This window comes from Dermacentor variabilis, chromosome 6 (assembly GCF_050947875.1).
Source record: "Dermacentor variabilis isolate Ectoservices chromosome 6, ASM5094787v1, whole genome shotgun sequence".
Taxonomy (NCBI): domain Eukaryota; kingdom Metazoa; phylum Arthropoda; class Arachnida; order Ixodida; family Ixodidae; genus Dermacentor; species Dermacentor variabilis.
The window spans coordinates 119,875,108-119,889,771 of NC_134573.1; the positions used below are offsets into that span (position 1 = coordinate 119,875,108).

The 14,664-nt window shown below is 44.8% G+C and overlaps 1 protein-coding gene across 3 annotated transcripts in view; it reads left to right on the forward strand.

Annotated features, from left to right (window-relative positions):
- The window catches only part of LOC142585122 (acetyl-CoA acetyltransferase A, mitochondrial-like), a 45,688-nt gene that overhangs the window by 12,055 nt on the left and 18,969 nt on the right, over positions 1 to 14,664 (forward strand). For all 3 annotated transcript variants that reach the window (XM_075695639.1, XM_075695640.1, XM_075695641.1), the window contains exons 4-8: positions 1,956 to 2,051; positions 5,872 to 5,972; positions 9,900 to 9,992; positions 10,633 to 10,683; positions 10,884 to 10,985. In XM_075695639.1, the coding sequence (XP_075551754.1) occupies positions 1,956 to 2,051; positions 5,872 to 5,972; positions 9,900 to 9,992; positions 10,633 to 10,683; positions 10,884 to 10,985 (443 nt within the window). The remainder of the gene's footprint in view (positions 1 to 1,955; positions 2,052 to 5,871; positions 5,973 to 9,899; positions 9,993 to 10,632; positions 10,684 to 10,883; positions 10,986 to 14,664) is intronic.

The following is a 14,664-nucleotide window of genomic DNA, read 5'->3' on the forward strand; positions in this document are numbered from 1 at the left end:
AAGAAAAGCCTCGCAGTTGAAGAAAAATTTGTCCTGGTCCGGGACTCCAACCTGGGAACCCACTGCCTTTTCGGGGCAGCCACTCTACCATCTGAGCTAAGCAGGCGGCTAGCACATGGCAGGGCGAAGTCGAATTTGTCAACAACTCGAAGCAAAGGCAAGAGGGACATAATAGTTCTGCGGATCCCACAAGGTAGAGAGAAGTAATTAAGGGGAAAATTGAGACATCCACCCAATCCTAGTAATTGCTACAAAGGAAACCCATACGGGTTCCTTGAAAGACAGCCTCGCAGTTGAAAAATTCGTCCTGGTCCGGGACTCGAACCCTGGGACCACCGCCTTTCCGCGGCAGCCTTTGTACCATCTGAGCTAGCCAGGCGGCTAGCATTACATCAAACTCTTGCCTTTGGTTAGAGTTGACAAATTCGACTTCGCCCTACCGTCTGCTAGCCGCCTGGTTGCCTCAGATAGCAGAGCGGCTGTCCCGGAAAGGCGACAATACCGGGTTCGAGTCCCGGACCAGGACGAATTTTTCTTGAACTGCGAGGCTTGTGTTTCAAGGAACCTGTATGGGTTTCCTTTGTAGCAGTTGCTAAGGTTGGGTGGATGTCTCATTTTTCCCTCAATTTCTTCTCTCCACCTTGCGGGTTCCCGCAGAACTGTTACGTCACAAGTATAATGTATGTAGAAGACTGGAATAATTTGTCAGTGGAATCGGTAGACTGCAAGAATGTTGACTTGTTTTATGAACAGTTGCCTGCAGCAATAATGCCTTACTTGGGTTTCTGGACTCAAAATAATGAATATTGACCATAGGCTGCAGTATGTTAAATGCATACTATCTCACTGGTAGAATTTGTCGCTGTTGAGGTGAGGCTTTGCTTTTCACCTGTGACCCTGTCAGTGAGCCAGGGCAAATGCGAGCACCAGCATTCTGAATAAAGAAAATATGCATTGGTACGTTGAAACGAGTAGAATGAGGAAAACAAGGGCACGATCTCTTGCGTTGTTGGTATATAGCACATGAAGCTAACTGCCTTTGACGTTGGGAAAGCTTAGGGAAAATAAATTTGGTTTTGAAATGAAAATACTCGATGAAAGGAAAACTTGCTGCGGGTTGGGAGCCTAACCTACATCACTACAAGTACAGTAAAACCTCATTAATTCGTATTTCACGGGAACAAGGAAAGATGACCCAATGTCAGGTTGTCGAGGGTATCAAGAAAACAAACAAATGCTTACTACGTCAACATGGTTTTATTTACTGAATGAATCTGCAAATCATGTTTCTATTTTGCTCAAAGGCAGTGAGGGAGCTGCAATCGTAGTCATCTAGGGACTGATTATAGCACTTGCAGTAGCGAATGCTTTGCAGCACAGCCATAATGTGTGGCGTCATCTGAGACATGCTTTTCACTATCGCTTGCACATCCCAATTTTTTCCGTCAGTGAGCTTACGTGAAGAGATCATCCTTCCATCACCATGTAGCTGCCATGGCGTATAGCATACGATGGTTTAGCGGCCAGTTACCTGCTCCTAAGTTAACATACGTGATCAAGGTTCGGTTGCCATCTTTGACTTTCGACCCTTGTCTGTATATTATTGGTAACTCACTCGCATCTGTACCGTATCCGCTCCGCCGTGTCCATAAATAGCACTGGCTAGTACATCCAGGGCTAGGTTTAGTACACAAATACGTATGTGCCATGTACAGTGTGGCAGCTCAGTGTTAGAGCATCACATACATATTGTGGAAAATGTGGTTTGGATCTCACTGACAGCAGGTTTTTTTTTTTTTTTTTTCATCTTTGTTTCCCTTTTCGTTGTTGGGCATTTATACATTTAATTAAGAATGAGTTCATTTTTCCTGGCTTCATGTAGTATACCTTAATGGCACCTCTTTTCTGCTAATGGCTGGCATTTCTTTTTTCTTATTTTGGATGGTTTATCGCAGGAATCAAGAGTGAAGATGTTCAGGAAGTCTTCATGGGCAATGTGGTCTCTGCGGGGGCCGGGCAGGCACCAGCAAGGCAAGCGGCGTTGGGAGCAGGCAAGTATTCTTTTGACACTGAGTAACTTGGATTCATAATGATGGTGGTATACCTGGTCAACAGACCTCGATGATAGTACTTGGTTTTGTGACATGAATTTAAATATTCATCTGCGAGTTGAGAAAGCTTAACATGTGTTACCCCCGTTTCAGGCATGGGGTTGCTGGTTTGATCCCTTGTAGCTCTGGCTGGTGTTCCGATGGGAAAGAAATGCACAAATATTTTGTTCAGGCACACATTATTGCCTTACTACATGCACTGAAAATTAATTAAATGGCATGCTGCCAAACATGAGGTCATGGGTTCAACTCCCAGCTTTTACAGCGGCATTCCAAAAGGTAAAATTAAAAAAAAAAAAATGTGCCATGCTTTTTGGTGTGTGTTAAGGTGGTCAAAACTAATCCGGAGCCCAGGAGCGGAGGGCTCCTGTGTCTCGGATAGTCCATTGTGCAGCTTGGAATGTAAAAAAACCATGCAGTTTTCATTTTACTTCCAGTGATTCCGTTCAGTAAGGATGTATTGTGACTGAGAACTTATAATACGGAACTACACCTTTATAAAAAAAATTCTATGCTCATTACACGTGTTTGAGGCTGGACAAGACTACAGTGACTTTGTTTAACCCCATCCAGGGTGTTGAGTACCCCAGGCCTAGCCTTTTTCTGACCTGGTGGTTATTAATCCCTGGAAGAGAAAGCTTGGTTCGGTTTCCACAGGAACAGTAAGGACGCCATCTGCTGTCTCCTACTAAGACCAAACTACATGCTGCATTTTAATGAAGCACCACAGTACTGATGCTATTCTGTAAAAGGAACCTCTGTGGCCTTGTTCTGTTGTATTTCAGACACACTATTTTCTTTGTGTCATTCGTAGTCACATGGCCCCCTGCCATGGTTGTCCATATGTAGCCCCATTGTGGCAGCTATTGCACATGGAGTTTACGTTAATAACGATACTATAAACACTGTTGACCCCACTTACAACAATACCAGTTTTAACAATATATTGGGTTATAACACTGAGAAGTTGCTGCACCGTCAACTTTTGTATGTTTTCCATGGTAAAATAACCTGCTTACTCCAATGCCCTGATGCTGCATTATTGGTTATAAGGATGAAGTCTGACTGCTGGGTGTTCGAGCCAAAAGGTAGTGAAATGTGAAATCGTTGAAAAGCTGCTGCATGATGGCCTGCTGCTCCAACAGTTGCGGTGCACTTGTTTTCCAGCCTTCCCTGCGCGCCTCTCTCCCATCGCCCTTCCACCCCTCTGAACACAAATGGGTTGTGCCCATAGCTCCACGCAGTGCCACCTCCCGAAACACTAATGAACTGCACCAACTGTGCTGCTCGCATGTTGCTCGCTAGCTTCTCATTCAGCGTAGTTCTGCAAACAGCACAATCGCTGGCGTTCATCTTTGTTGGTTGCGTTGAAATCGTTCATAGCCATGTTGTTTCTCAGCCTCATTTGACTTGCTGCCGAAACTGAAGTTGTCTGATCTGCCTGCTGATCATCGGCAGTGCACGATGTTGCCAGTGAAAAAAGAAAGCACAAGGCTATAGATTTGGAAACTAAGTACTTCTAGCTGATGAGGCAATCGTCGAGAACATGCCTGAGTTGAATAGCCACAGCAACGATGGCAGCGGTAATTTGGTAGGGCAAGCCACCTCAACGTGTTCCTCACGAGAGGCCCGGCAGATGAATCACTTCCTCCGGGGCTTTGTTTTCGAGAGGAACCTTCCGCTGCACTACGTGGAGCACCTGGATGCCTTGACGAAGGATGTCGGCAAGCTTCGCATAAAGCAAGCAAAGCTGACGTACGTGTGGTTTTCTCGTGCAAGCCAGTGGGAAGTAAGTGGAAAGATGCTTGTGGCGATCTCGCCTCAGCGTCTCTTCTGGATTTCTCAAGCTGACAGGCTGCTGCGGTAACCTTCTTGCATATTTAACAAGGTCACTTTTGGGGCCACCAAAGCGATGCCTCGGCAGTGCTTGCATATCGCTTGCCACCCGTCACCCGCTTTGTAGTTGTTATAGCAGTGCCGTTCCTTACGCCAACAGCTGCAGCTTATTACACACAATTGGAGCGCCCAGGAAGCTGTTAAACGAGTGAACAGAATCGGCAGCCGGATGGAGGAAGGTATAGTTTTCTGACATCAGCCCTGCCATCCTCCTATTTTTATTTTTTCATGCAGCCCAGTTGTAACAATGGAATTTTCGTGGCACTTGAATATTGTTATAAGTGGGTTCGACTGTAATAGTAATATAAGGCTTTTTCTTATGAGCACGAGGTGATGGATGTGATTTCTGGACTCATTTCAATGGGGTGAAATGCAAATATGCTCCTGTGCTCCTTTAATCCCTTAGCCGTTGCCTTTGGCAAGAAATTTTTTATCTAAAATGCTTACCGTGTTTATTCAAATATAGGTCGACCTTTCTTTTTTCTTTTTTTCTCCTTTTTCTTCAGAAATGTTACTCGTGATAGTTACCAGCCTGTATTCATGGCCGAAGAATTTCGACCTATATTCACGATGAAAGCTAGCAAAAGTACTGAGCTAATGTAGTTCCAAGGTAGAACAGAGCCGCCGCGGGAGCTGCGAGGGCCAAGTCCGCAAACCAAAACGCCCTGCCATGGTTGTTGATACCATATGTCGAAGCCACAGTTGCACAAATCACAAATACCTTATTTGCTAGATTCTAACGCATGTCGATTGGAATGCACATCTGTACGGTACAGTGCTAACTAAATTAACAAGCATGGTGTCACTCACTCTCCACAGAAACTCGCTGTCAGAAGTGCGGCAGCACCTGCGCCTCGCTTCAATGCAAACTATAAGCAGCAAAAACACAGCGTGCGGTGGACCCTGTCCCCGTTGCAGATTGCTTTCAAAATGGGGCCGAGGCAACCATATCGCCAAAGTGGTTTGTCGCAAGTACGTCCTGCTTCGGCCCGCTGTGTTGCTTTGCTGGCAAAAACGGTCTTCTGTTTGCACGCTGCACGCAAGTTTCGGGTAGTCCGAACTGCTGTGATGCGTCCAGATTTCTGTCCGTCTCCGCACACGGGATCACTTTCTCTTTAAATGTGGCATCATGATGAACTCTGCACTTCGTGCTGATAAAGCAATCAGAAAACGAGAAGACAGATGGTGGACCAATGCCTAAGCACACCTACTACAGCCGCATGGAGGAAGCTACGCCAGCTAGGCTCAAACCTTGTACGAGGCGGGTGGTCAAGAAATTAATTAGTCCTCTACTACGATGTTCCTCATAGCCTGCCGTGCAGCTTGAGCTGTTATGCCTTACAATTTCTTAGAAAGGTATTTGGAGCTGATGTCCTAAAAATGGAAAGAACTTAATTCTTGCAACCTGTGAGCCTCTGACTGAAACCACGTGGTAGCTTCTTCCTGGCAAAGCGTGACCTCCGAGATCACTGGTGCTGTTAGACTTAGTGATTAAAACTTTGTGTTGTGCATTATTTGAATTGTAGAATTGTGCAGTGCTTCAGTCTTGATTTTTCTTGGCGACAGTATGTTTATATAAACACAGTTTTGCATTCCACCCCCATTGGAATGTGACAGTTCTTTGGCAATTGAACCCGCTTCTTCGTACTCGGCAGAATGCTTCTGGCCTCTTCAGTAGTAGAGTATAAAGTAGCCAAAGCATTTTGGCCAGTTGTGCAGGCTCATTATGTCCATCTTATGACCACATGGTTGACTGTCTGTGTGCTTGAGTCGGTGCAGCGATTATGGTTAGGTTTTACTTCTGTAACCAACGCTATAGAGGTACTGTTTTTGGTCATTGTGTGCTGCATTGCATTCATTGCAGGTCTCTCACAGTCCACACCATGCACCACAGTTAACAAAGTCTGTGCATCTGGTATGAAGGCAATAATGCTGGCAGCCCAGAGCCTAATGTGTGGATCTCAGGTAATGTTCTTGCACATCTGATCAGCCTGCATACGTCAGTAGAAGCACTGCAGAGACATCGCTGCATGCTTTTAAACTTGTTTGCTCTGTAGTAGAGCAGTTCTATTCTACACTTCAATTTAACAAAACTTGTGCTTGTTGTATGCATTTGCAGTAGAACCTCGTTGATATGTTACTATATTACGTACGTTTCACTGGCACCAATTTTCGCGATCGAGAATACAAAAAATGACCTAGTAGTCACGCTCATTTTTTACTGGTTCATACGATGGAAAGCACAATTTTTTGGCACCAACGTTCACTACGTCGCCAGGCTGCAATCATATACGTTTTCTGACCGCTAGATCCCACGTAAACAAACAACTGCGCGAGGTGCAAGTGGTCAAGAACAGTATAGCTGATCGCCGCTGCTACTTATCTGCAATACTCGCCTACCCGTCTCTTGTGAAAATGCCGGCGCGCACTCAGTTTCTCATTTCAGTACCAGTAAATCTTATCCGGGGTCGTCACATGCGGCATTCACAGCTCTCACCGCCAATCCTATTGCAATAAGCATTTTCACCTATCTGTTTCACGGTGTATTGTGCCGTCGGAAGAGTAGCACATGGTTTTAATAGGCAATAACTGAATCGCGCCGCCGCTGTTCCATGCTGCAGACTGCGATAGTGTACGTTTCCCGACCAATGGATTCCATGTGAACAAGAAAAGGCACGAGGCGCACGATATCGACAACGTATGTAGCCACTCCTCTCACATGAAAACGACTGTTCGCACAGTTTCTTATTCCGGTACCAGCAAATCTCCGTCCAGGTTGTCACCTGCCGCATTCAGTTATCACTGCCAAACATGTTGCGATAAGCATCTGTTTTCTAGCACGCGGTGCATAGCGCCATATGTGGCCTACTGCACGCTTTTAGTAGGCGATCATCCAAACGCACCGCTGTTTTCTGCTGCATTCTCTGCTGCAGCGGTGCAATGTGGGCATCACATCTCGCTTTGCTTCCAGCATTACCCACCAGCTCGATTTTGTTTCGGTTTCCCATCACCCTCTTAAAACAAAAAAACGCGCCTTAAGACATGGGAGCACCACCAGATCAACATGCGTCGGCGACTCGTGCCTGCGGCAATAATCCACGCAAGGCTTCACATTGCGTAGAAACAATAGTTGAGTCTTTCAAATTTTTTATTTGCTCCTGATTGTGTGTTTTCCCAGTTAGTACAGGCTTTTTTCAAAACGTATGAATGAGGTTCTGCTGTACTTGTAGCATTTGTGGCGAAGAAAAAGAAACTTTCACCTAACATATTCTTCTGTGTGCAAATGTCAGTAGGCAGGCTCCTGCGTCTATTGATTAAATATTTTAAATTATTTTGGTATTCAATACTTTCTTCAGCTCAAATTTTAGTACATGGAAGTATTTGAAAAGAATGAATATAAATTTGAAAAACAACTAGAAACCATAGCTTTGGTTCGGTGAGCAAGTCACTTGACTCAGCCAAGATAAGCCATGCAAATTCGTTATAGGTCGACGAAACACTTTTGCACCTGCTTGATTATTCAAACATCCCTGTGGCACCACCGCCTTCTTTTATTCTTCCATCATTGAACCAGTATATAATGGCGACCGAAGTTTCGAATGCCATCATGGCATCTGGCCCTATTTCCTGAACATTGTATGTGCCCACAGTGCTAAGTGGTGGCTGTGTAAAGAATTGGCGCCATTCAGGTTGTCCCTGTACTCTTGCTTTCATTAGCAAGATGGTTTTTCAACATTCAGCATAGCCACTAAAAACTTAGCACCAAACCATAACTTTCGTCACTGACAACCAGGGAAGTGCTGTTGGTTGGGCTTAAGCATTTGGCCTAATGTTCAAGCTAGGTGGCAAACCATTGCAGCAAGCACAGGCTTGGTTGAGGGCCACAGAAGCAGCATTAGGGCCCATGAGCAACCAGCTGACAATTACAGCAGGTATGCCTGCCAAGTTTGTCTGTGTGCTTAATAGACAGAACAACTTAAGCTCGTGTGGATGGAAAGCACAGGGCTGAATTTTGCGCAGCCTGAACTACTGTAGCATCAGGCTGTTAGGTCACACATCATGGCATCACTTCGACAGACAAATGTGAAAAATTGTGGCCTTCAGTGTATTTTAGCTAAATTAAAGCACCACACTAAGCCAAAGTACAAAATTTGCTGCCCTGCTGGCATTGGAAAATATATTGAATTCACATTTTGGCATGAAAATGTCTTGAGTAACAGCACTTTGGAAAATAAACTAATTCCAGAGATGAAGCACTTCGCCTCTGTCCAAGAGGGGTCTTCTTCCTTCTTGTCTTTTTGGGAATGTCTGGCCCTTGTGGCAGCTTAATACAAATCCCACATTTCAGTGCAGTGCACTTATAACGATATCAAGAACAAAAAATCTGATAGTTATAACTAATCATCGCTATATCTGGACTGCCGTAAAAAAAAAGAAGCTGCCGAAAATAATTTTGTAGCTCTGAAACCAAATTTGCTACCTACGATAAATTGGCGAAGTATACATGCCACAGCTTGTTGAAATCCCAGTAGTTGAAAGCTGCAATTCGTTGATAGGCCTCTAGCTAGGTGTCTGTGTCTTCATAGGATGGTCCATGGAGGGTTGTTGGGTCCCGAGGTTGTTGTAGCAGAATGGGGGATACCGGGGAAGCCATTGCGGTTGCTGACTTTGGCTTGATCCCTTTGGTCTTCTTGGGAGGAGGTCCATATTCTGGTACCAGACCTTGCTGCCTACGGCTAGCTTGCTGGTCTTTAGCGACGTTGATGTTGTCCTCCAGTTTTGGGCTTGGATCACAGCTTTGCGGGGGCATTAGTTACATGAACGCACTAGCACCTCCACCAGATGTCGCGTAGTAATGACAGTGAAGAAAGCAGCAAAACTGGGAATGACGAAAATAGCGTTTTATTGGGCAAACCTGTGCCCTCAAAAATGGGCTACACTCAAAGGAATGGCAATAACATTGAACAGAGTCGGTGATCGTTGAAAATCTGATCTGCCAGTCAAGCTCATAGGCTTTAATACATGGGTCATCAAAGGTTCCAGAGTTATCGCTGGTGCACGCGTGTCTTCCAGAAAATCCTACACAGTTTGCATCGCACATGCAGTCAGATTACACAAGCTTCGGTGACAACATGCAACGGGTAGAAACATAGGTAACATTAGAGAAACTTAAGATACATGCGGGTGCGTCCCATGCTGAGCAGTAACATTTCTTACAGTGGAGAGCGGTCACCCGAAAAAGATGAACAAGTACACATGTCAATATTGGTTGAATAGTAGCAGTAGTGCCATTAAATGTTTATTCGAAAAAAGGTGTTTCAACTTAGATGTAAGGATTGTTTAGTTCCCTCACTTATTGTGCTATTCTGTACAACAGCGAATAACTTGCTGGGTTTCGCTATCGTAGTGAGTGGATGAGAGTTTGTTGATTCTGCTTAGATTTTGATACCTTAGCAGAGGCTCCGAAGACTGATTCTGGAGGACCTGTGAGTTTCGTAAGCAGCATTCTTTAGTTGTCCAAGCACCCCAGCCAATGGAGTATTACCTTGCTCCCCACCATTTACCCAGAAAGTGCCTTTTTGGCAATGTCTGGCCCTTTGGTTCCATAAAACCAAAGTTTGCTTAGATAGCCAGAGTTGTCACTTGGTTGCCTCCAGCAGGCCTGATCGGATGATTTGTCGCCAGGACGTTGAGTACACCAGGTTTGCTTTCACCTTGCCTGGTGGTAATAAATCGCTGGCAGAGAAACAAGAGTTTGGTTATCCACAGGATGAGCAACATCATTTGCTGTGTCCTACTAAAACCAAACAACATGTGCTGCTTGTCTTCAGCATTGCAGTAATGGGCAAGTTCCCCTTCTGTTGATCACCATCTGTATCTTCGTCTTTTCAGGAGGTCATGGTTGCTGGTGGCATGGAGAGCATGTCTAACGTTCCTTACTACATGGCTAGAGGGGAAACGCCATATGGAGGGGTTCACTTACAGGTGAGTTGTTGCAGTTACTGAAAACTGGATTACCCATTAGACTACCTGTGTAGTTAGGAAAATATTGAGTGCTGGGTGTAGGTATGGGAGGCTCATCAAGGCTGCATTTCTTGGTCAAGATGTTTTCCTGTATAGCCCACTACAAAAATATTAGTAAGGTAGTGAGGTTGCAATATGTCGAGTATAAAACCTGCTTCAGGCAGGACTACACAACAATACAAAAAGCGTGGCATTGAAGCTGTATCAGAAGGCAGTCTTTTCGTATGTCCTCATTATTACCATGCAATTACAACACAATTTGACTTAGAGCAGCATTGAAAGCAGTGATGAATAATTACACAATTGAGATTATATTTGGAGCTTTGCTTTATATTGACTTTGCTAGGTTGCCTTGATTAAATATTTCTGTCCACATTAACTTGTGCGTAGTATTTATTTCTTTACCAGGGATTGTACATTTAGGTGAGCTTTAGGCATGCAAAAATATGATGACTGACCATGGTGCACTGCGGCAGAACAGTGTTTTAGGGGAAAAGTTTATTGCTTGCATAATTATGACCATCCATTAATTCCTACAATTGGTTGAGTTCGTTAACCTCAACTAGGGATGGCATGTCTAACGATTTCGTTTTGATTTCAGGATGGCATTGTGTTTGATGGCCTGACAGACGCATATGACAAGATTCACATGGTGCGTAGTTTTCTTGGTCCTCAAAGCTGTTAAAAAGCATGCTTTGATATACAAGGAAGCCTGGTGTGATGTATAAATTGGGCAGTGATCTCTATGAGCAGTTGCCTTTGCTAGATAGTATCTGACTGTGCTGTTTTGCTGTTTGCATGCGAGATCCTGCCTTTACTTGTGGTACAAGTAGAAAGTTCTTGCCTTTTCAGGGAGCTTGTGCTGAACAAACTGCGAAAAAGTATGAGGTGTCACGACAAGATCAGGACAACTTTGCCATAGACAGCTATAAGAGGAGTGCAGCAGCTGCAAAGGTAATAGTAAAAACTGTTAACGTGATTTGTATTCAACAGGGAATTTGAAGCCAGGATGTTGAGTACACCAGGCTGTTTGTTACCTAGCCTGGTGGTAATAGATCGCTGGCAGAGCAACAGATGTTCGGTGATCCACAGGACCAGTGACATCATTCTCTGCGTCCTACTAAAACCGAACGACATGAGCTTGTCGCATTTCAGTGTTGCAGTTGTGGGAAAGTTCTCTTGGTCGTCACTTGGTATGATATTGTGCACTTGAAAGTGATTACAGTCCCCACTTGATTTTTTTGAACACGGGCACAAGAAGTCTGAAAAGACAAATATTAATGATGAAATGTTTTTTTTTTTCCAAGTGGCAGTGCATGGTAAACTAAGTTCATAGAATTATTTTTTTGGAATTTCAGCATCTACAGTTGCTGTCTTATTACAATGAAATTTGAATAATTAAAATCTCATTTGAATTGACTGATAATTTGGACTGCTCTGTCGCTCCCTGCAAAGTTCTATGTATTTGAATAGAGAAAAACTACAGTTAATTCAAACTCCAAAAACCATGCGACAGTTATTTCGAACAAGATCTCACACCCATGCAACACATTTCAGACAAACCCAAGGGAAAGGCAAAGGTTCGATGTATCACTACGTACTAGCTACCCTAATGTACCTGCTGCTTTCCTCTCCCATCCACCGTCTTGATCGTGTTAAGGCGTGCTCAGTCACCGAGCAAGTGGCAAGATAGTTGGCAAAACCTTGAATTCTGGAATCTCATTGGCTATGGTCGTAAAGTCATTCAAAAATGTGGCATTTCAGACGCGGTGGACTGCACTGATGCTGTAGTCCAGAAAGTGAAAGGGAGCTATCCAAGCGCAATGGTGAATGAAGTACAGGCATAGTAAAGAGGTTGTTCACTGGGGAATATATATACCGTATTTAATGACTATAGGTCGACCTTCTTTTTTCCAGAAATGTTACCCCGTAATTAGCTGTCGACTTATATTCCTGATCAAAGCTAGCAAAAGCACCAAACTAATCAAGTTCAAATGTGGAACAGAGCCGCTGCCGGAGCCACTAGGGCTAAGGCTGCAGACCAAAATGCCCTGCCATACACGTCGATACTATACGTTGAAGCCGCAGTCGTGCAAACACAAATACCCTATTTACTCAACTCTTACACACATCCATACAGTACAGTACTGACTAAATTGACAAGCATGGTGTCACACATGCACAAGCAAACGTGAACACATCTCACTCAATGACCGCGGAAATTCGCTGTCAAAATGCTGGAGTGAGGAAGTGCGGCAGCAGCTGCCTCTGGCTTCAATGCGAACTATACACAGCAAAACCCAGCACGCGGCTTGACTCTTATCCCTGTCGCAGATCACTTTCAAGATAGGACCAAGGCGATCGTATCGCCGAAGTGGATCATCGCAAATACGTCCTACTTCAGTCTGTCCTTCTGCTTGCACCCGTCCCACACGCAAGTTTCGGGTACTCTGAACGCCCATGGTGCAGCCAGATTTCCGTCCATCTCTGCACACGTGGTCACTTTCCTTTTAAATGCGACATCATGATGAGCTCGACACTTCATGCTGATAGAGCAAATGTCGAAAATTGGAAGCCAGACGGTGGACTAATGCTCAAGCATACATACTACAGCACATAGAGGAAGCTGCAGCAGCTAGGCTCGAAGTGCGTTCGAGGCGGCCATCTTGAAATGCCGATGGTGATATGGCAACGCATATTTTGAGTTTTACTTGATTCTAATGGGTCGACGCATATTCAAATAATTCTTTATTTCTCAGACAGCACAATATATTGGAGCCGACCTATATTTGTGCTCGACCTATTTTTGAATAAGTACGGTAATTGTTCTGACTTTTTTCTTTCAGTCACGTGCGCATTAGAAGCTGCTTTTTTCTTTCCCCGCAGAAATTGGATGTGTGCGTGTTAGACGCGGGTAACTTCACTCTAAGCAAAGCCAGTGCAGTTAAACCTCGATGTAACAAACCTTTCTGTATCGAACGCCTGGATTTTCTCAATTTTTTTCAATCTCCAATGCCACCCCATAGAAGCTCATGTGTTTGTGGACCTCCATGTAACGAAGGGTTTGGGACATTGATCATTATCTTGAGCCGTAATTTTACTGAAAATTTCTATGCACAATGTGTACGCTTAGTAATTAAAAAAGTATAAGATAACAGGCGGCTGCAAGACGAACGCATGCGATTGCAACAAGAAACTACACACTGTGATGAGGATACGAGAGCTGCTGGAACAGCTAACGCCGCTTCGCAGCAAATGGAGCAACCTTCTCAAATGGTCTTCAAGATTGAGAGCCAGCACACTGTTGCTGCATCATACGGCCGGACCAGCGAGCCAACTCGAAGGTCATGCTCTGCAGCTTATGTAATTGACATCAAGTGGCACTGCTTTGCCTGCTCGGTTTGGCTGGTTTGATGCTTGTCTGTGTTAGGCTTACTCCTGTCTCGGCACGGCGACGGGCATGCTCTCAAAGATGGCGGGGTCGGTTCACTGTGAATTCCGTGAGTTCCGCAATTGGGAAGCACAAAGTTGTCTCTTGAAGGCAAGCTTGCAATTGTGGATGCGGTTTCCGTAGGCGAGAAGGTTGTTGCTGCCTGGTTAAGTATCCTAGCCAGCTCCCTATTGACAATTTTGAGTTCAAGAGAAAGTATCGGCAATGCAGTGGAGTCGGGCCCAAGTTGCAAGAAAAAAAATGGCTGAATACTTCTACGTACGCTGATGTAGACAAGGCTGTTTTTATGCATTTTCTGGACGCACGGGCGCGAAACGTGTCAATAAGTGGCGCAATCTTGCAGCAACAAGCTAAGGATTTTGCGTGCATCCTTGGCAACGACGACTTCAAGGCAAGTAACTGCTGCTTACAAGGTTTCAAGAGCTGGAATGGTGTCGTCAGTATAGTTATTAGCGGCGAGTCTGCCTCTGCTTCGTGGGCAGCCTAGAAGCTGCCCGACACTACCAGCCGCTATGAGGCAGCGGGCTTGTATAACGCCGATTAGATGGCTTTATTCTATGCTGGTCCTCAGAGATGATTGTCGTGGCGGAAAACAAAGCAAACTCTGGGTGACTGTTTTGCTTTGTGCCAACAGTGATGTTAGCGATAAGAGAATTCCATTTGTTATTGGGAGAAATGCCCGACCAAGATGTTTCAAAGGAACCAAGCGAATGCCACTGATACATGGGGCCAATTCGGAAGCCTGGATGACACAGGAAATCTCCGTCTGGTTGAAGCAGTTCAACGAAGTCGTCAAGCAACAAGGGTGCCAAATCTGGCTGTCGCTTGGCAATTGCTCTGCGTATCACGTCAAAGGCCTTCAGCGCTCGAATATCGAGCTGCATTATTTTCCTGCAAATTGCACATTGCTGATTCAGCCCTTAGATGAAGGGGTCATTAACAGCTTTAAGTGCTGCTATTGCCACACTTGATAGACAAGATTCTCCTGGATATCAGCTTTGAATGCCAGACAAAGATTGAAATCTATTAACCGATCAAGATGCTTGCTCCGTCCTGGCAGGACATAAAGCAGACACAGTCGCTAATTGCTTTGCGAAGGCCAAGATATCTAAGGTCACCCGAGGTGGAGTCTGTGGAGACGAAGAGGTACCCTCAAACCTACCTGATGTCACCGTAGCAAGG